A 20,629-nucleotide genomic window follows, 5' to 3' on the forward strand; every position below is an offset into this window, starting at 1 on the left:
ATCAAAAGAATTAGTTTTTGTGCAATGATTAAACACTTTCATTCAGAATGCTTAATAGTGAAAGAGATCAAAGCCCAGTTGAATACATTCAACTTGGCACTGATGGCATTCATGGTGCATCTGCTCCGGTGATTGTAACTGTTTAAAATTGGGTAAATGAGTTTAAGCATGGCCATATATCCAAAAATGATGAATATTGTTCGGGACATCCAGTGGAAGTGACTTCATCAAAAATTATTGAAAAAATTCACAATATGGTTTTGAGTGCACAGCAAATGAAAGTTTGTGAAATAGTTGAGCCCACAGGAATTTTACAAAGTACAGTACTTTCGATTTTGCACAAAAATTGGGTGTGAAATCCAGGCGTGATGGGACCCAGGTTTGCTGCTAGTGAAGAATAAATGCATTGTGTGGTGAATTCCAAGACTAATTTGGTGTTTTTCTGCCACAACCCTGGTGGGTTTCTGCATCAATACATAACTGTGACTGAAACATGGACACACTACTACACACCAGAGGCAAAGGAGCAGTTGAAAGTGTGAGGAGATCCAGCTCTAAAGAAGGCAAGATGGCTAAATCGGCCGATAATGCAATAGCCACAGTTATTTTGGATGCACATGGAATCATCTATACCGCTTACTTACAAGAAGGACAAAAGATAAATTGAGAGTATGATTCATAGTTATTGCACCGGTTGAGTAGAGAAATCAAGAAAAAATTTGGTAAATAAAAAATTCTCTTCCATCAAGACAAGGCACAGGTACACACCCGTGCAGTTTCAATGCTGAAAATTATAGAATTTAAGTATGAATTATCACAACATCCATCGTATTCATCAGATTTGGCCCTCAAAAACTTTTGTTTACCCCCAAACTTTAAAAAATGACCGGGCAGAAAATGACTAATGTCTAATGAGGTCATCACTTGCAGAGATGCCTATTTTGAGAACTTTCCGAAATAAATAATAAATAAATATTTCAAAATAAAAACTGTCACATTCTTTATCATTCGAATGAAGAGACACCACAGAAGATGAAGTTACCTACAATAATGGAACAGTGAAAGTCTTTTATGAAAAACTGCAGTGGACTCTCAATCATTCATGTGTGGATCATTCATACTATTTTCTTCCTACAACCTACAAATTAAATTAAATTACAATCGAAAAGATAATTAAATGCTTGGAAATTTCTATGCACTTAAAAAAAATTAATGTTTAAATACTTCGGCTTTCTTAAAAGTTTTTTTAAATTTTTATCACAAACTCAAAAGTTGTCAAGTGTTAAATGCTTAACTTTTAACATTTTTGTAATACCTCCATTTTAAAATTATTATTTCTCTTGCATTTATTATCCCTGAGAATTCCATTATCTCCTCAAAGGTGAGTAAATACATTGTTTTATTATGCAATGAATAAGCAATGTATCACACTGCATTATTTTAATTGGTATCATGTGATTCATATGAATCCAAAAATAATAAATCATGTATGTATCGATGAATGTATGTATTTATATGAATCCGAATCCATATCCATTGTCAATATTTGTCCATCAGAAATTATTTTGTTTTTCCCGGCTACGTGATTGGATTAGCTTCCGGACAATACCTTCGGCTATTCACTTGATGACAGTCCTATGTTCTTCTAAAACTATAATTCCACCCTTATTAAAATGGCTGAAAACAGAAAAAATTTTACATTCCATTGCTATACAAACATGAATTAATAACAATGAAAAAAGTGTACATTTGCTTCCCAATACAAGCCACTTGTTTTTAAAAGCTATTGTGATGCACACAAAATGAATGTGTTTTTTATCACAACCATATTTTCCATGTATGTAAGTTATCCATGTTTATCAAATATGTGTAATTCATCATCCTTCCATAGGTATGGATGATTGAGAGTTTACTGTAAGCTTAAATTACTCCTGAATGACCGTCTACAAATTAATTACAAAAAGCTATGAAAGTAAAAATGATAGAGATTGTAGTGTAAAGACAGAGCAACACATAATATGAATGAACATGAACTAAGAATTCTAACACTATAGATTCACCCAAAAAATAGACCAGCTGTACCCACCCATGCTTTGCACAGTTTATTCAAGAAATTATTTATATTATCACTTAGTATCAATACTTACGAACTCCTAGGGCTCTCACATAAGGGACCCAACATGCATGCTGATAGAGCATATTATACATTGTATAGAGATTGTTAGGGAACAATCTTAAGCTCAAATAATTTGGAATATGCTCATCAACAAGGAATTTTTTAACTAATTTTTAGAGTTTAAATGGTCAACTATGATAATTTTGTATAGTATATACACACTAATTCATCAATAAAACTTTTCTTTATTCACTCTATCATTTCTCTAGCATTTATCTTAACACACATCTATGAAGTGGGCAACAACGTGATAATTAAACATGGCTTCTACTTCCAAACACAATGAAAATTTCCAATTAAGTTAAAAAAAAATCTCAGTATTCAAACAGATTCCTTGCATGCAAAATAATTTGCTTCATTAATATAAAGAAAGGAAAAAATGATATTCTGAACAGCCTCTGGCTCCAACCAGTCTCAGAGTGGATGATAACAGTTTCTCTATTATTTTACCGAAATGTCAACCTTTTAATTACACATTTTGATTTTTGTAAATACACAATTATAACGTAGAATCTCAACTAAGTGACACTTTCATTCACTTTTCCTATCCTTACATTTCAGATCTGACATGGGGATGGGGCCTTGATGGAAGACTGCTGCAAACTTTACATACACACCAAGAATTTTTGTATACAAGGTAAGATAGGCAAAACATACAGCTCCTAAAGCCTCTTAAAAATTACTCAAATGGGTTCTTACAAGAGAGGATGGCCATGCACATGCATCCAGGACCAATACTAACATATATGTACAAGAAATCAGTAGGTTTAAAGAGTATAGTCAATTTTGTCTCCTACCTCTTAAAGGTGATAATTTATGATTTGCCTCAGTTTTATTCTCCTTTCCCTCGGATAAGACCTGGTTTTGATTCAGTGATAGCTCATTGTTAAATTTTTCACTCGAAAATAATGTCCTCCTCTTGGAAACACTTTTATCTGTTAAATAAAAAAATGACATCAGGCATTTCTAAGCATTGACACGTTAAAAATAGGTTTTCGTAAAAATCATCTACAATGAGAACACCATGTTATATGACTAAAGGCCATGAGTTCCAATTGTGCTTTCTATTCACTAAGCGTGCATGAAAACAATAACTTTTTTAAAAAATCCAGAAAGTAAAGAGCCTTCAACAAAAATTCCATCAGCATATTGTGAAAAAATGAGCATGACTGGATTTGAAGGGGACTAACTTAAAAATAATTTTAGAAAATACACCTGACAAGTTAGTAATGAAATATTTTCACACCGCACTCAAGAAAGATTCACTTTCAGGCACAAGTCTAGTAATATATATGAATGCCAAACACTACTCTGCCAGATAGTTGAATGGCATTCATTGCCCTTTTGTAGGGACAATATTCTCTTGGCTCCATGACCACAAACATTAGCTAATTCAAAAAATTTTGCAAACATATTTAAGAAGCCAACAATGTTGTAGTTTTGAACAAACAAATGAAAGTGATATGCCAGATCAGTTTTCTGTTATTAGGTTTCTCGACTGTTTTAATCTTGTACTTCTGCTTTAGTTTTCTCTTACTTATCCTTGTTTAGCATAAAAAATTTTTAACTACTTCCCAATTTGTTATACAATGTATAGCATATAAATCTTAAACCTGTATGTACTTGAAATCTTACATCTCCCTACTGAAATTCTTGGAAAAGTAAATATATTATCATTAATAATAGTATATAAAAATATTAACACAGAATATAATCATTATTATTGAGGGTGGCAGGGCAAAGATGGTCTTTTAATTAGTGAGTTGTAGGCTTCAATCCTAGATGTATAGTTTGTTCCCAACCAAAGTTTTTGATGTTTATCATGTTTTTATGAGGTAACTATTCCTACATCAAATGGTTTACGCTATACATTATTGATAAACTGGGCATTTATTGCAAACTGGGCATCGATTAAACTGTAAATTGTCATCAACCACTGGGAAAAATGAAGACGTCATAAGTAAAAGCTAAAAGATACAGAAAAATGTAAAAGTTAATCATACCATAGTAAAAATGACATCTGAAATGGATTTACATTCAATAAAACTAAATGAATACTAAGTATAATAAGAATTAATGGATTCATACCAGTTTCACTGTCACTGCTACTCATTAGCAGGCCATCACCACTCATCTGCAATGTTTCAGGAGAAGGATCAATTTTTTGCTTTCTATTGTTCCTCCTTGGTGCCCTCACACACTTCCTTTTCCTGGGAGGATTTTGACCATCAGTTTCTGATTGAATGCCCTCACTTGATTTTTCGGCTTTCTTGTCCACTTGAGGATTAGTGTCTTTTCTGCCTGGGCGTCCACGTTTCCTACCGTTGGAGGGACTTGAACTCTTAGTGGATCCCAATTGCTCTGATTGTGAGCCACAATTTTCATCTGCCATCTGAACCTCATTCTGCGATTCTGCATTTTTTTTCTTTCTCCTCAGGAGGGGCTGCCCGCGCTTCCTTCTCCTGGGAGGACTCTCACTTTTGGCAGTTTCTGATGATGATTTTGAATCCCCTTTGATTGGTTGCTCACTATCTTCACTGGCCTTTGTTGATTTTGGCCTCCCACGTTTTCTCTTAACGAGAGGGCTTTCAAATTCTTTACTTTCCGAAAATACAACTGTACAACTTTTTCTCCCTCTCACTTCGGGAGAGCTTCCACTTCCAGCAGTTTCTGATGATCCACTCTGTGATTTCTGAGACTCTTTCACCAGTTTTTGCCGAGCTATTTTGCCCTTTGCTAGTATGGTCCTCCCTTGCTTTGTCTTTACAGGCAAACTTTCCAATCCTGTAGTTTCTGATGACTCAGTTTGAGAATTTTTCATCTCTTTTGCTTTGCTTCCTTTTTTATGTGCATTAACAGCAACCTCCTGAACAGACTTTCTAAGCTGTTTTTGAGTTCCTTGTCTAGAAAGGTTTTGTTTGAGGGTTACATATGATGATGCTTTGGGCTGCACCAATTTTTTTGTGTCCTTTCCCTTAACACCTTTATTTTGCGAAGAATTCTTTGCTCTTAGGATCCTGTTATTTTTCTTACTCACACCTGAACCTCCAGGACTCATAAAGGATCTTTCTGACCCCTCAAATGACATTTGGGCATCAAAGCTATCTTGGTGTAAATATGAGTTATTGCGAGACTGAATCAATGCCTGAACGTTCTTCCTCTCTTTGTAATCAGTGAACCCACTAATGTCTGCATTCATTTCATCCTGGGATTCATAATCTGAAGGATATGCTTCCTTGTGCCCACTACTTCTCACATAACCCTTTTTTATCCTATTATTCATTCTCAACTGATTCCCACCCTGATGCGCTTGGTGATCAAATTGACTGTGTACTCGCAAGCCACTCAAATTTCCACTCTCATCCATATCTTCATCATCTACCTGTGCATACTGGTCACACTCTGTATTTTCACAATGAGAATCTGAATCAAAAGACTCTCCATATCTTGTCCTTGATTTATTTTCAACCAAACCACTCATGTTCATACGACGCATCCTAGAATTGATATAAGTAAATCCACTAGCATTTAAATTTTCATTGGGCCCATAGCTCACATCAGATTCTACCGCACTATAATTCCCTCTCTCCCTTTTAATAAGATCATCATCACACAGATCCTGGCCATGTCCCTCCACATCATCATCTTCATCAACTTCCATAGCACTTCCATCAAATCCACCGGACACACTACCTATGCTTTGATAACTGACCTCATTCATTTTGTTCTGTTCAAAAGACTCGCTGCAGGACCGAGCAGATTGTGATATAGACAAATAACTTTCAGATACACTTTCTTCACTACAACTAGCTCTCTGCCCCTCATTATTCTTTCTCTTATATTGCCTGCCATTGCTCAACCATTTATTCTCTTTTTCACACTGATCATCCTCCTTCAGTAAAGAATCAATAACAGCTTCAGTTTCACTCATTATTTCATGTCTGCTGCTATTTTGCCTCAGTTTCCTATGGATGGAAGTTCTGGCTGTGACTGAGCGCTTTTTGTTCTTTTTAATGTCATCATCAGAAGCAGGTTCCATCAACTTCCCCCGACCAGTCTTCAGAACCACATTTCCACGGACTCCTAGAAGAATAAAATTTATCCACCATTAAATTTTTAAATATATTTAATTACAAATTTATTAATATTCAGAATGGAAATTCAGAACTAGGAGTATCCCAAATCTAAGACCATAAGAGCAAGAGCATGCTTTTTAATAAAGAGGATACAAAATATATCTACAATAACATTCAAAGCTATGATCTTGTATCATGACTTGCTTATTTTGAAATATTTTCCCAAGACACTGAGCATCATAAAAATTTTCATATTGTTAAGTTTCAATTACGAGGGTCATCCGGAAAGTAGTACCCGTTCGTGAAATAAAGACACAAAAGTAAATATTAACAAACATAAAAAATTTTATTTGAAAGAGGATACTTTAAACTACTTCTCAACATAATCTCCAAGCAAATTAAGGCATTTGTCATAACGTGTGACAAGTTTCTGTATTCCTGCTGCATAGTCCTTCGCCGCCAGCTCATTGAGATACGCGAGGGACCCATCTTGCACAAATTTTTGCATAATGCAGATGGTGTTTAACAATTTCATGAACAATTGTTCGAGAAACATTGGGAAAATGCTCACAGATGTCATCAATTGTGACGCGCCGATCGTTCCTCACGAATTCGTCAACTGAGCTCACCAGTTGGTCTGTAATGACAGACGGTCTCTCCGAACGCTCATCGTCGTGTGTGTTCCCCCTCCCCATGTTGAAGTTGCGACACCAACGCCGAACAGACGACTCGTCCATTACATTGTCTCCATACACCTCCTTTAATTGGCGATGAATATCACATGGGCGAACGTTTCTTGCATTGAGGAATTTAATCACTGCCCTCACTTCACAACTGGCGGCGTTCTCAATTTTTTTAAACATTGTAAACAATCACAGAAACAACACAGGCAATGCTAGCGTCACGCAACTTGGCTCAGAGAAGGCAGACAAGCCACTGAAGCTATCTGACCTCGTCCAGCGGCTACTCGCGTCGTCAGCACTTCATGCGGCACGAACGGGTACTGCTTTCCGGATGACCCTCGTCCATATTATGAAGGCATCAGATTCATGTTTCTCATGCATTAAAATAGAACTCCATTGCTCCAAAATTATATAATTTCTTTTTTAGTCAATGACCGACATGAAACAAAATCAGAGATGATAAGCATGGGAGCAGATCATAGCCTTTAATCATAACGCTTATTACAGATCTTGTTTTTGCTTTTGACAGACCATCCCATCAGCCTCCATTAGACTTTTACTTGTAACAGTATTGACTGGAAGGTATCTTTGCAGTTGATGGAAAATTAGTGGCCTCTATTTGTGATGGTTACAGACAAGTAAAGAAAGTCGAGCTGTATCATTTCAATTTTTGCAATAATATGGATACAGAGATGAAAGTGAGCAATGAAAATGAGCTTCACTTTTAAGATAATAGAAAGAACATTGTTCAGGATGGGGCAAGAAAATAAAATTCACATGCATGCATTAGTGGGTATGGGTGTAGGAGAGCCAAAAAAATAAAATGAACTTCATGCATGGGATTCACAGATAAAGGATACTTGTATAATTGTATCATTAAGTCTGGGGTATCATAGCTTATATTGGAAATGGATTGGGAGGGACCAGTGTGGGAGTTGGAAAGGTCGAGGTGGATTGGGAGATAAGGTGAGGTGATGAGGGAACAGCAAAGGGGAAAAGACAGTGGGATATAGAGAAGAGTAAAGTATACAATCAATCAATCAATTATATGCAAACTTTACTGGCAGAAACATATATGTGTGAGAGATTGAAATAGTAACTTGTACACTAGTTATCCTACATACTTCAAATGAAAGGCTGACAAACATTTCATTCAGTTGAAAATAACAGAACTTCGTCAAAAAAGGCATTTAGTACAGAAAAAGAAGCCATTTTGGTTTCATTTTGCAAATGCATCATTAAAAGTTCTATAAATCATCACTTAACAAATATTTAACATTCATCTCAAAATTAATCTTACCTTTAATGCTTTTTCTATTGCCATTAAGTTGATTGTTCGGGCACCTTTTACCCATATTGTTATCTTCTTCATCATCACTCACAATCTCTGAAAAGATAATTCAAAATACAATGGTCATGATTTATAGTATACATTATAGCAGTTACATATGCTGAAATAAGAGCCAGCAGGCTTAATGATTTTAAAATCAACCAAAGGATATAGATTATAAGATATCAAAATCAGGACAAATACTTTAAGGGAAGCATGTAAAAATTGCAACCAGGCAAAGCATGTGAAAAAATTTTGTCCAAGATGTATCCAATTCAAATACATACACAATTTTTTCTACTCTTTCATGAAAGAGGGGTTCCTTTTTCCAATTTTAATGAAATATGCTCAGAGTAAATTATCAAGTCTGAAGTGTTGGGGACATAACATTTTGATCTGCTGTTTTTTCTCTTCTCATATGTAACTTACGAAACTAGGGTACTTAGAATATCTTTTATCCCTACTGAAACATTATAATTGGTATAGTTTAATTATAATTTGTATTGGATTCATTTGTTTCTTCTGGCTTTAATTATTTCCTCTACTCCTTTTGTTCCTATTCCTTTAATTCCTTATCCCTGAACTACATTTGGCTTCTACATTCCCGATTCCTTCATTATTACGAATGATTGATATTATGAGGATACTCAACACTAATGTTAAAATAGTTATCAGTATATTTACAATTTGGTCATGTATTTTTGTAGAATAATAATGTAGCTAGCAATAATGATAACTTGAACAGCAGATTAATGGAGAAAGAAGGCCAACCATTGTATTACAATAGGAATGGGTCAATCAAAATCCTCCTCTATTTTAACTCACAAATATGAATCCTGTTTTCCACCAGATTTTAAAAACTGATTTTATTTTGATAGATTCAAAGCTTTTTTTCAATAGCAACTAATTTTTACATTATTTTAAGTATTATGAACCCCTATCAGTTTCTTTTTCTTCACAATTAAACATAAATTTTATAAAAACTATAGCTAGTGGACTCCACTTAACATCACAATTTTACTACCTCTTTCGTTGTCCTTGAAATAGGTTCTGAAAGCTGTGAGACACATTAATTCATTGTAAAATATGATGACTACTGTAAGTACAGGGTGCAGCACAAAGATCCGGACCAAATAAACAATTTTTCCAAACTTTATTACAAAAAATAAAAAATTTTGCAACATTTTTTGTGCTTAATTTTTTTTATAATCATAAATAACAAATGTATTTCATATGTCCCCCACTTGCTTGAATGATGGCCTTCATTCTCAGTTTGAAGCGTTCACAGGCCCGTTTTAATGCGCTAGCCTATATCAGCACATATTGTTTCAATAATAGCTCTGAATAATGCAATGTTTCGACATCTGGACTTGTTGGTGATCCTTTTGACCACGCTCCACAGACAGTAGTCCAAAGGATTTAAATCTGGGATGTTAGAAGGCCAGAATTATATGGAACAAAACACATCGGCATTGTCTGACAATCAATATTGCACCAAATGACTCTTATCTTATTGTGCACAGTCCTCCTGGAAAGTATACAGCCTTCCAGAGGATACGGTTTCCAGTCACGGCTTCACTTAATTTGCCAGGACACTCAAATTAACGTCTTTGTTGATATTTTCCCCTGTGCAGTGGCATGACATCACCCTGTGAACGCACCCATAGCACATGAACATTCACCCAAAATTTCATTCTAAAAACAATGGGGACATCTTCAGGGTCATGGGTGAGTCAGCAGTTGTTCCTACGATTGGTTTTAGCAACCACAGTAAAAAGTTTTTTTGCCAGAAAAAAATCTGATTCATCCAGCAACATTGTTTTTTAAGCAGTTTGCAATGTTTAACTTGCTTTGCCCAAGCAGCTTTGAAAAGCATTTGTCTTATTTTAATGGTGTAAGACTTGTAGCAGAGGTCCTCCTTGATGATTCGCTGCATAGTCATTTCACACATACCAATCACTAACGACAATTTTCAGATCGATTGCCCTGGATCTCCTGAGTCAGTTGGATGACGTCAGGCACCCTTACAATGCGCTCCTTCGAATGAGTTTTCCTTGCCCGTGTTACAAAACTGTTGTCAGACTTTTCTAACCCAGACTTTGAGGTGAAATCATACACCGTCGATCTCTAGTACCTGAAGAACCAAATAATTTCTGTCACCAAGCGACCAGTGCACACACTTTCAATAGTTGCAGCTCTTCAGTCATATTCCACACTTGTTCTCACCATTACAACTGCTTTGAGTTTATGACAGTACATTTGTCAAGCTTAGGTACCTATGGCAACCTCTACATGAGGTGTAGAACGGTGGGAATTTCAAATTGAAATTTGCCCAGCCGCACCCTGTAGACCAATTCAATATACAAGTCCATATTAATATTCCTACTTTATGTGGTAAAACATAAGCCTGGCAAACGTCTGCGATGTCCCATCAACTGTCCATAAGCTGGAACAATGTTACTACTTCTAGGAGCGTACCTGAATATTTGCATTTAGATTTCATCTTTGACCAATGAAAAATGCAGGCTGCAGCTGAAAGAAGCAATATCAATGAGGCAACCAAAATTCACCACTCAGAGATTACACAATTTTTGCTTGAATAAAGATGACTGTAAACACTAATCCAATATCATGGCACATTTCACTTACAACAAACTAATGAATGATTCATAATAAATTAGTGGAAGATTTGAGGTTCTCATCTCATTCCTTAACAGTGTTCCTTTGAAACAAAATAATCCTGACTTCAAAAGAATGGATTAAATTTGTAGTACCATAAAGCCTCACTTAACAAGCACCTTACGTAACAAGTAATTCGCTAAATGAGGCAAAACTATTTATTTTAAATGACTTGCTCTGAGTGATGAGGAGATAGGAGGTCTTAGATTTATTGTGCTGCTTCAGCCTGTGTATAGTACTCATTCCATTAGCATCATAGGGTCGCTAGTGATCATATTTTTTACAAATTTGTTTTTAGCCATATTACAAGATCGTAATATGGCTAATTAATTATAACTCAATTGTACTGGATGTGGAGTTTTCTGCTAGGAGTTTGGTATTGCTTGCGACACTAACCTATCTGAAAATCAAGACAAAGGTCCATCCATTTGCCCTTAGGCCTGAGTTAAATTTCCACAAAATAGAAATGCAAGTTCAGGAAATCTCATTGCTGGAAGTTGAAAGATAGCGAGAGGCCACCCAAAGATAACATGTGCATAAAACAATAACTTGTTGTTGGAATGCATTGAATTGACATACAAGATACAGCATTTCAAACACTGGCCAAATACATGTATGCACATCACTTCACTGCAATTAGTAGCTGGCTACAGCAGTTTACGCAGAGGCATTAAATGTACAATAAAGATGCATCATGAGTGCCAAGAGTAATGCTGTTGAATCATTTACAGAACATTTGTAAACACAGATGACTGAATATCATTTATTATTATCTCTTACCTAATGGTTCATAATCACACGGAGGATTATTCACACGTTGAAGCACTCTTGAAACTTTCCTGTTTCTCCCATTTTTCACAGAAAATTTTGGCGACTCTGATATTTGATTTCTGGTTTCAACCTCTCTCCTGGAAATAAAGAAAATAAAATTAATTAGATCCAGTATGGATGTTTAAGCTTCCTCTACAGTTTCAGTTTATATCAGTCACTTCAAAAATGTAATTTCCAGACATGCATGGAAGGTACATAGGAGAAGTGTAATTGATGATTTATTATGCTTTTAACTCTTAAAAATGTTGATTCTTTTAGCATTATTACACATAAGAGCAGGTTTTTGATAAATCTACCCTAAGCATTGTTTTCATAAGCCCTAACTAACTAATATACAGGGTGCGTACAATAAGTATTGTGACTGGTTTGCTGCACCGTAGCGGTGGATGGGGGTCCGACCAGTCAGCTCAGTAGAGGGGTCACCCACCACTCAAGTGCACTTTAGTTCAGTCGCCTCCGGGCAAGCATTGAGACAGGAGGTGGATTTTTGTAATGTGTGATTGTTTGCGGTGTCATCACATCAGCATGGAGCGCACCGTCAAGCAATGCTATGCTGTTAAGTTTTGCGTTTAACTTGGAAAATCCATGTCGGAGACCCTTGAACTCATTAAACAGGCTAATGGGGATGATGCCTTCAGCCGCACAAGGGTTTTTAAGTGGCACCAGATGATTTAGGAAGGCCAGGAGCTCATCGAAGACAAGCACCGCGTCGGACGCCCGAAGACCGCTGGAACCGATGCTCAGGTGGCCAAAGTGAAAAAAGGTTTGGACTCTGACAGATGTTTAACCATTGCCCTTCAGTGAGGAGACCGGTCTTTCAGTCGGAACTGTCCACACCATTGTAACAGAGGATCTTGTGATGAGGAAAGTGTGCACGAAGCTGGTGCCAAAAGTCTTGAGCAAGGAACAAAAACTGTAGCGGGTGGAAATTTTGGACTGCATCCAGGAAGATGAAGATTTTCTCGACAACGTTATTACCTCAAAGGATATCTCAAAAGGAGCTCAAAGGATATTGGTTCGACTCCATCGTGGCGGTTCAAGCGGCGACAACAAAAGCTCTCAACAATATCCAGAAAACGACTTCCAGCGGGCTTTTGACGAGTGACAGACACACTGTACTAAGTGTATCGATCCAGGAGAAATGTAATTTGAAGATTATTAAGTAATTGTAACTGCAATAAATTTTGGTTTTTGGAACCAGTCCCGATACTTATTGTATGGACCCTGTGCGACAAAATATTTCCAAATTCCACGCTATGTAGATTCTTATTACAGTAACTCTTTAATTGGCTCCGAATACTTACTACTTCCATTAAAAATCCATCCAAAATACCATACTCATTCTTCAATACCACTGACCGAACAATTTTCTTTGTTCGGTGCTTTATTTCATGGCTAAGAACAATTGTCTTTGTCATATTGGAGGTATCCATGCCTCGTTTGTGTGCTTGTTAAATCTTATTTTGGTATATAAACATTACGGAAAATAATCTTCAAGTGTAATGCTGTGTGCAGAGTGTTAGTATTTTGTAATGTTCTTAGTAAAAATCTAGCTTTCTGCATGAATCCAACTGATTAATTATTTGTCATTCACCAAACCTTTGCAAAAGGAGTCATTGTTATACTTACCTATATGATCACAGCTGTAGACTATTACTCACAACTGTGTGTGCATGTAGCAGAATTAGGGAAATATGTACAAATGTACAGCCAATTGTCTTACCACCATACCTATTAACCATATTACACATGTTTCGGAAAAGAAAAAACCATTAATAATCTGAAAGTTGGTTTTATAGGTAATGGTAGCCCTCACCTTCATAATAAGTAGATGACATGTGAATTACCCACATCAGGGTAGGGGGGCCAGTTCTTTTCCCTCTGCCACCCCTGGTTACCCAGAAGGATCTGGTGCCAGAAAAATTTTAAACCTTGGGTGAAGCCTAGGGCGCCCAGAGGCATCTCCAGGAATCAAACCTGGGTCATCTGGTCAGCAGCCCAGCACTGTACCAACTTGACTGCCTGACCCTCTAATTACAATTTATAAATAACAGCTTAAACAAACAGGTACTCACCCAATGGGAGAATGATGGTCCAACCTCTCATCCTGATGACACGTGGTCCTGGAAGGACCGTCAGTGCAGTGACTTAAGCCAGAATCAGAATCTGACTGAAATGTTAAAATTAAAGAAATATTTTACTATCTGAAATAAAGATCTATAATATGAATTACTTCCTAACAGATATTTCAGAATAGTTTAAATAAAATCACTATGAATGTTACTAGCCAAGAAGAAGGTGCACACACACATACAAGGTTTTTATAAAAAGTATCGGGAAAAGTTTAAAAAAATAGATTTATTTCGGATATTGCTTCAATGCCTAAAATGTCTTCAAAGTAAATCCCTCGCATGTCAACATACTATTGCCAGCGGCTTTTCTATGACTCCAAGGCTACCTGGTTGGTGGATTTCGGAAAGTCCTTAGGGGTATGCCTTCAAGCTTAGACAGCACTTAGGGTTCCATGGTGGTGTCTTTTGAGAGAAGATTTAACTTTTAGGAATAAGAAATAGTCTGCTGGTGCCAAGCCGGGACTTCAAGGGGTTTGGAGGTCTTTTTCACCGTGTTGCAGAAGGCCTTTGCAAGCGGACAATCAACTCTGCTTTTAATTGTACGTCAAGACCTTTGCGACAAATTAGCACAGATCATTCACAACAGCAAATTTTCAGTGATAATGGTGTGCACTGTCATCTTATCAATGCCCATACCACCTGTGAACATGCTCACACTTAAAGGACAGTCTGCATTCAGCACTTCACACACGTTGCATGCTGTCGTCAGTTCTTGACATCAAGGGCCATCTTTGAAGAGTTTCTACCACTTAAAAACTGCAGTTTGTGACATGCTTTCATCCTTGAACACTTGGTGAATCATGTTCAACATTATGTACCTAATTTCCCCAGGCCAACACAAAATTTGATGGTGTACGGCTATTTTATCATTCGCTATGTTGGGTGTGCACCAAATCACTCAACAGTGTCCAATAAAAACATGATCTAACCTGAAAAACGCTTGCAGGCGATTGGCAATATGCATGTGTTCAAGGTCAGACCCCTCACCATCGAGTGTGCACAGTGCAAGCATGCCACGATGTACAGTCATGTCAGGAAAAAATTGTTTCTGATACCTTAAATAAAAACCTTGTACTAGCAATTTTGAAACCCAACTACAAACTTCCACTACATATGTAATGCACACACAAGATTAATTAGTGACCAGAAAAACAAAATTTAATGATAAAATAGTGTGGAAAAATCTTTTAAGGGTGTAAGAGTACATATTATGTTGCAGGCTGTCTCCTACAGAATAGAAAACTTTCAATTAATTACTTTTACCCTCCTATTACATTACAAAGTTTGCTTCTAAATGTTTCGATAAAAGATGTTTGCGATAAACGCAAGAATATAAAAATGACTGAATTCTAAAAACAATGACAATGAAATGGTCAATTCAGGGAAATGACAATAGAAAATAGTTTTCAAAGGTTGACACGTGAAAAAGGAGAACAAAACTTGTGCTCATATTGGCATGTAAAATAGACATTAATTTGATAAAGTTTTCTTGGGTCTTCCACCACGTCAGGGGTTCCATGTTGGACAACGTTTCGATGCACGAGTCGGGCATCGAAACATTGGCCAACATGGAACCCCTGACCCAGTGGAAGACCCGAGAAAACTTCACCAAGTAAATATGCCGGGAAAGCACCAGATCTTACTAGACATTAATTAATCATTTAAAAAAATATACCTGGGTGACCTTAGATTAAATAAAAATATATACATTCTGTTTTCCACAAAAATAGAAAATGGAAATTTCAGTGACTAATCAAGAGCATTCAGCAAAGAAAAACAAAGATTAATCATAAGGTATTACCAAAATATATTCTAATTTTTTGTGTTGATCAAAGTGTAAGAAGGAATTTAAAGAAGACTAGAATAATTTGGTATAGTCACTAGTCCACTATTACCAGACAGAAATCAACAAATATTCAAAATATTACAGTAAAATATAACTGTATTTATATGAAAGACTCTCCATTCTCGGGATGTCATCGGGTAGGTTGTTTTCCTGACAACAGTTTTGCCCGTGTTTCAACGAGTGTCTTCAGGTCGAAGACGCTCGTTGAAACACAGGCGACTGTTGTCAGAAAAACAACCTACCCAGTGACATCCCGAGAATGGAGTCTCATCTGAACGCCGCGAAAATCTACAATCCCAAACTGTATTTATAAGTTTTTGCTGGGACAGTTTATGATTTTTAAATTTTAGCAGGTTATCGCACCTCATTTATCACCCTCCTCATCATTACCATGTTAATCGGCATATAACCAAACTTTAAGGTTGAAATTATTCTTGTGTTTTATACGTTAATATTACTTTTTTATTTAAACTTAAACAAACAAGAGAACACATTTCCAACTCAATTTACAATTAGGGTTGTTGTACACTGATGCACATTATACTCCAATAAATATGATAAGTGAAAAGTTCTATAAAATGAGTTCTTTTGCCTCTCTGGGAATGCACTTCAAGTAAATTTTGTGGAACAAATCCAAAACACAAAATATAACTAGAATATACAATTCATTATTCTATGATGTAGAATTGAAAAATCTAAGCCCAAAGATTCATTTGCCAAAAAATTATTAACTTACAGGGGCCCTAAAATGAAATCATCATGAAGTCTAAAATGAAGTCATCAATTTTCATGTAAAGTAAACAAAAAAAAGTTAATAGAGGGATCAGAAATCACAAACCTCTTGTCCTTCCTGAACAGAACAATTGTTTGGATGCTTTTCTTCGGAGAAGTGTGTTCTTGTCCCTGATGACATCGCTGCACTTCCACCTCTACCACTATCTATAGAGTCATATTTTGTAGATATACCTATTAGAATAATAATCTCAATAAGAAAGTAACCATCACTACACCCCATTCAGCCTAAATTTAATTCTCACCTCACTAATTATGACAGGTACATAAAAAGTTGGGTGCATTTTATGCTGTTTAGATTTGCTATAAAAATGAAAATGAGGCATTTGAAAATGTAACAGTCTTAACCACTGTTTCATAATTGAGAAAAACATTCACTAAAATAGTTGAAGACAAATTGTTAAGCTGAATGGAGAATAATAATGGAAATACTTTACATAAATCTAAATACTATATTCCTTTCATTAGTTGCATTAAAATTAAAACCAGTCTAAAGAGAACAGTTATCTATGATTCATGCATGTATGAAAACAAAGTATGCATGATCCTATGTAAAAATGCATACATGGTCTCTTTTGTTCCCCAGTTACATGCTCTGTATGTGCCCAAGAATTTTAAATAGACAAGTATTTCAAAATTTTATTTTTACAAAGATTTTCATTTAATCACAAAATGTAACATCATTTCTTCCATAATTTGAGAAGTTAATGAGTTTCAGTGAATTTATGCCTTTCATGAAGGTGGCTAATCAAGCATGATTCTATATACTGCACCATAAAAGTGTACTTTATGCAGAAAAGGTTTGTGAAAAAATCCAAACTTAACATGACCAGGAAGGTAGGGCCTATAGGTTTGAATCACAATTGGACCAAATGTTTTTTTCACTCTGTTTCTTTAATAATTATTTATTTTATTGAAGATCCTTAAGTATGATTTAATTTGCAGTTCTCATGTGAAATTTCCCTCCCATTTTTTGTTTCTTAAGCATAAGCGAATGTTCTTACCAAAAAAAAAGTAATGGTTTATAGTATTCTTGACCCTTTTTCTCAAACACAATTTGCCTAATGAGCAAAGAGCTGGAAGAGTCGCAAGGCTAAGAGGCAACATCTAGTTAGCATTAAGAATCTTGAAACGTGTACATTAAATTTCTGCAAGGTAGTTAAGTGCCTTTAAAAATCAGACATGCAACTGAAATTGTTCAAAACGTGGAGTCATCAAATGTTTTTAATATGATTTTGTACATGAAATTTATTTTTGCGATACTTTTTGGAAACATCCAGCCTAATAAAATAAATTTATTTAAGATGTGGATTAGTAAAGAATAGGACCTATTTATATATCCAGGATTATTTGCTTCCCAAGGAGAAAAATACATCACTCAAAAAATAATTACAACAATTTTCCAAAATGAATCCCTATGAATTAAGAAAGCAAAGATACCATAAAATATTTATAGATCACTATTACACTGTTTAGACCTTTGTGCATACCCATATCTCAGTATCACAAAATTTATGTTATGTAGATATTAAGTTTATAACTGTTCATGGTCATTAAGGGTCTATAATTGATGGCAAATTTTACCACAGTTTTATGAAAATAGGAATAATTACAATAATGATTCTTCTACTTGTGCCATAGTCATATTTGTGGCTTCCTACTATGTAAATGAATTCCACATAAAATCTAATAGGCATTTTCTAATGTGTGTAGGGTTTACCTGAGTAATGAGAAGTAATTAAATGACTTTTCAAAAGTATCTAAATTCAAAAATGAAATCTGATGGAATCCACAACCTGTAAAACTTATTCAATTTAGTACATTAAGGAAGAAAAAATTGATAAGAAGGGTTTCTCTCTCAAAATGTAGTTATTTCCATGATATTTTGAATGAATATGCTATGCATTTCAAAAATATCAGAAAATACTCTGAATCTATTCACTTGCCTTTGCATGACAGCAGTAGAGGTAAACAAATTTTCAAACCTCTCTAATAAAAAATATTATGAAAATTTTGATTAAGAGAAAAAGTACAACTGTAAATTGTAGAATCATCTTTTAGTTTTTACACTTAAAAATTATCATAGAAAATGCATACATAAATTTTTTTTACAAATTTAAAAATGGGACCAATCCACCACTGATATTTTTTACTACACTGTTACTGAGATTATGACCAAACTGAAATACACTCCTTTTACAAGTTCTAACAAATGTAAAATGCAATTTCACCACAACCAACATCCAGAACATGTAAATGTACAATGCGTAGTACAAAAAATTGGTTAATACTCTATCTTAAATAAAAATTGTGCATTTATAATGTTTCAGTTTGTCTCCATTTTAAATTGGCACTAGCTTTGGCAATTAAAAAAACAATTTTTCTTTAACAAAAAATGTGAGCAATATAGAAGACAAAATATAGGCATTGAAATATGAAGATTATTTGTAACATTATCATAACAAAATAATATGCACATGAATTCAAGAAGTTTATAGAATCGTAAACTGGGGAAAAATAAATTTTATCATATTTTGATTAGATTAAAAACAAAATATTAAGTTCTTCTTACCTCTATAGGAATTAGTTTTAAAGTGAACAGATGCCTTCCTCTTATTATTCATTGGTCTCCTACAACTCTTTGTTCTTCTAGTGAATGCCTTTGATTCTGGGACATCATCATCACTCACTATCTCTAAACGATTATGAACAAAAAAATAAATTAGGTCTTGTCAATAAAAATAAGGAATGGCGATTATTGATATTCAAAACCAGTCCATCACCAAAGGATTATTTGGCACAATATATATGATTAAATACTTTACCTAATGGTACATATTGTTCACTTCTTTGAATGGCTGTTGCCATAGGAAGTCGTCTTGATACATTTCGCTTAAAATCATTTCCAACAGTCTGCTGTGTCAAGAGCGTCATACCAATTCTGAAAAAAGAATTTTATCTAAGCAAGTTCCATAAGAGATTGTACCAGTAAAAATACCATATGCACTTCAAAAATCTGATTTCAAAATGGAAATAAAGCCATTCAGAAACTTAAAACATGGCAAACTGGCTACGTGTGCCATAAGGATGTGACAGAGGGCATTAAATTTTTTTGGGACAGCTATCCACTCAAATGAACTTTATGGAGCGTAAATATTACATTCAAGAGCTGAGACAATTGCTTTTCAAGTTGAATTTGTGTAGTTCCAGGCATGATGTGGTGGAATTCTAACATATCATTGATCAGAACCAGGACCAGAAGATGATGTGGTACATTAAAACCAGTCGGGTAACAAATCATCATCAGTGGAAAAGTGTTACCACTAGGTCATTATTAAGACTTAACAGTTTCAGGCACCAACGTTGACAATTGCTTCATACACAATCCTCAAAAATATGTGTCCTGAAATATTTTCCAATAGCACAATGTAGCTGCAAGTGCTGCTCAAGACAAAATAGTCTCTCAGTGTCTTGTTTCTTAACCAAAGGAGATAGTTCATTTCTCTTTCTTCCTCAAGCCAGCACAACAGCAACAAATGAAAATTGTTATTTTAACCACCTGAACAAAAGCTTCTATATTACGTTCCTTCCATTTGTCATCATGTCTAATTTTTACAAACATAAAAGAGCTTTTATAAACGCATTTTTATCCACATGGGACATATCATGTGATAAGCAAAATCCTCTGTAAAGCACCATTTTGGCTGAGCCAAAATCTTGACTCTATTCTCGTGAGATGCCTTTCCTAGCTTGCCATTCATCCAGCAACCATCAACAAAACAAGCTCAGCAATCAGGGAAGTGAATAGCAAACAAAAAGATCCTACAAGATATCAACGAAAAATTGATCGAGAACCAGGTATAAGATTAAAGGTGTTCATCAAGCATTAATTTTACGGTGGTAATATGCCTAAAACTGATCTATAGTGAACTCCTTGACTTAGAAAAAGCCATTGATAACATACACTTGAATGTGATGCTACATATCCTAACGGAAGTTGAAATAAGTTACACTGACGAAAGATTGCTACATGGCCTATATTAAGAGCAGACAGTAGTAATCAGTAAAGCAGAAGTTGTAAATT

At 35.3% G+C, this 20,629-nt stretch overlaps 1 protein-coding gene across 1 annotated transcript in view; it reads right to left on the reverse strand.

Moving 5' to 3' along the window:
• The window catches only part of LOC139698341 (uncharacterized), a 38,742-nt gene that overhangs the window by 13,443 nt on the left and 4,670 nt on the right, over positions 1-20,629 (reverse strand). Inside the window, exons 3-10 of the mRNA XM_071597253.1 lie at positions 19,371-19,486; positions 19,118-19,240; positions 16,592-16,692; positions 13,851-13,945; positions 11,725-11,852; positions 8,236-8,322; positions 4,265-6,259; positions 2,974-3,111 (exon numbers count right to left, since the gene is read on the reverse strand). Of these exons, the coding sequence (XP_071453354.1) occupies positions 2,974-3,111; positions 4,265-6,259; positions 8,236-8,322; positions 11,725-11,852; positions 13,851-13,945; positions 16,592-16,692; positions 19,118-19,240; positions 19,371-19,486 (2,783 nt within the window). The remainder of the gene's footprint in view (positions 1-2,973; positions 3,112-4,264; positions 6,260-8,235; positions 8,323-11,724; positions 11,853-13,850; positions 13,946-16,591; positions 16,693-19,117; positions 19,241-19,370; positions 19,487-20,629) is intronic.

This window comes from Hetaerina americana, unplaced genomic scaffold, assembly GCF_022747635.1.
Source record: "Hetaerina americana unplaced genomic scaffold, ioHetAmer1.1.p SCAF_10, whole genome shotgun sequence".
NCBI lineage: Eukaryota > Metazoa > Arthropoda > Insecta > Odonata > Calopterygidae > Hetaerina > Hetaerina americana.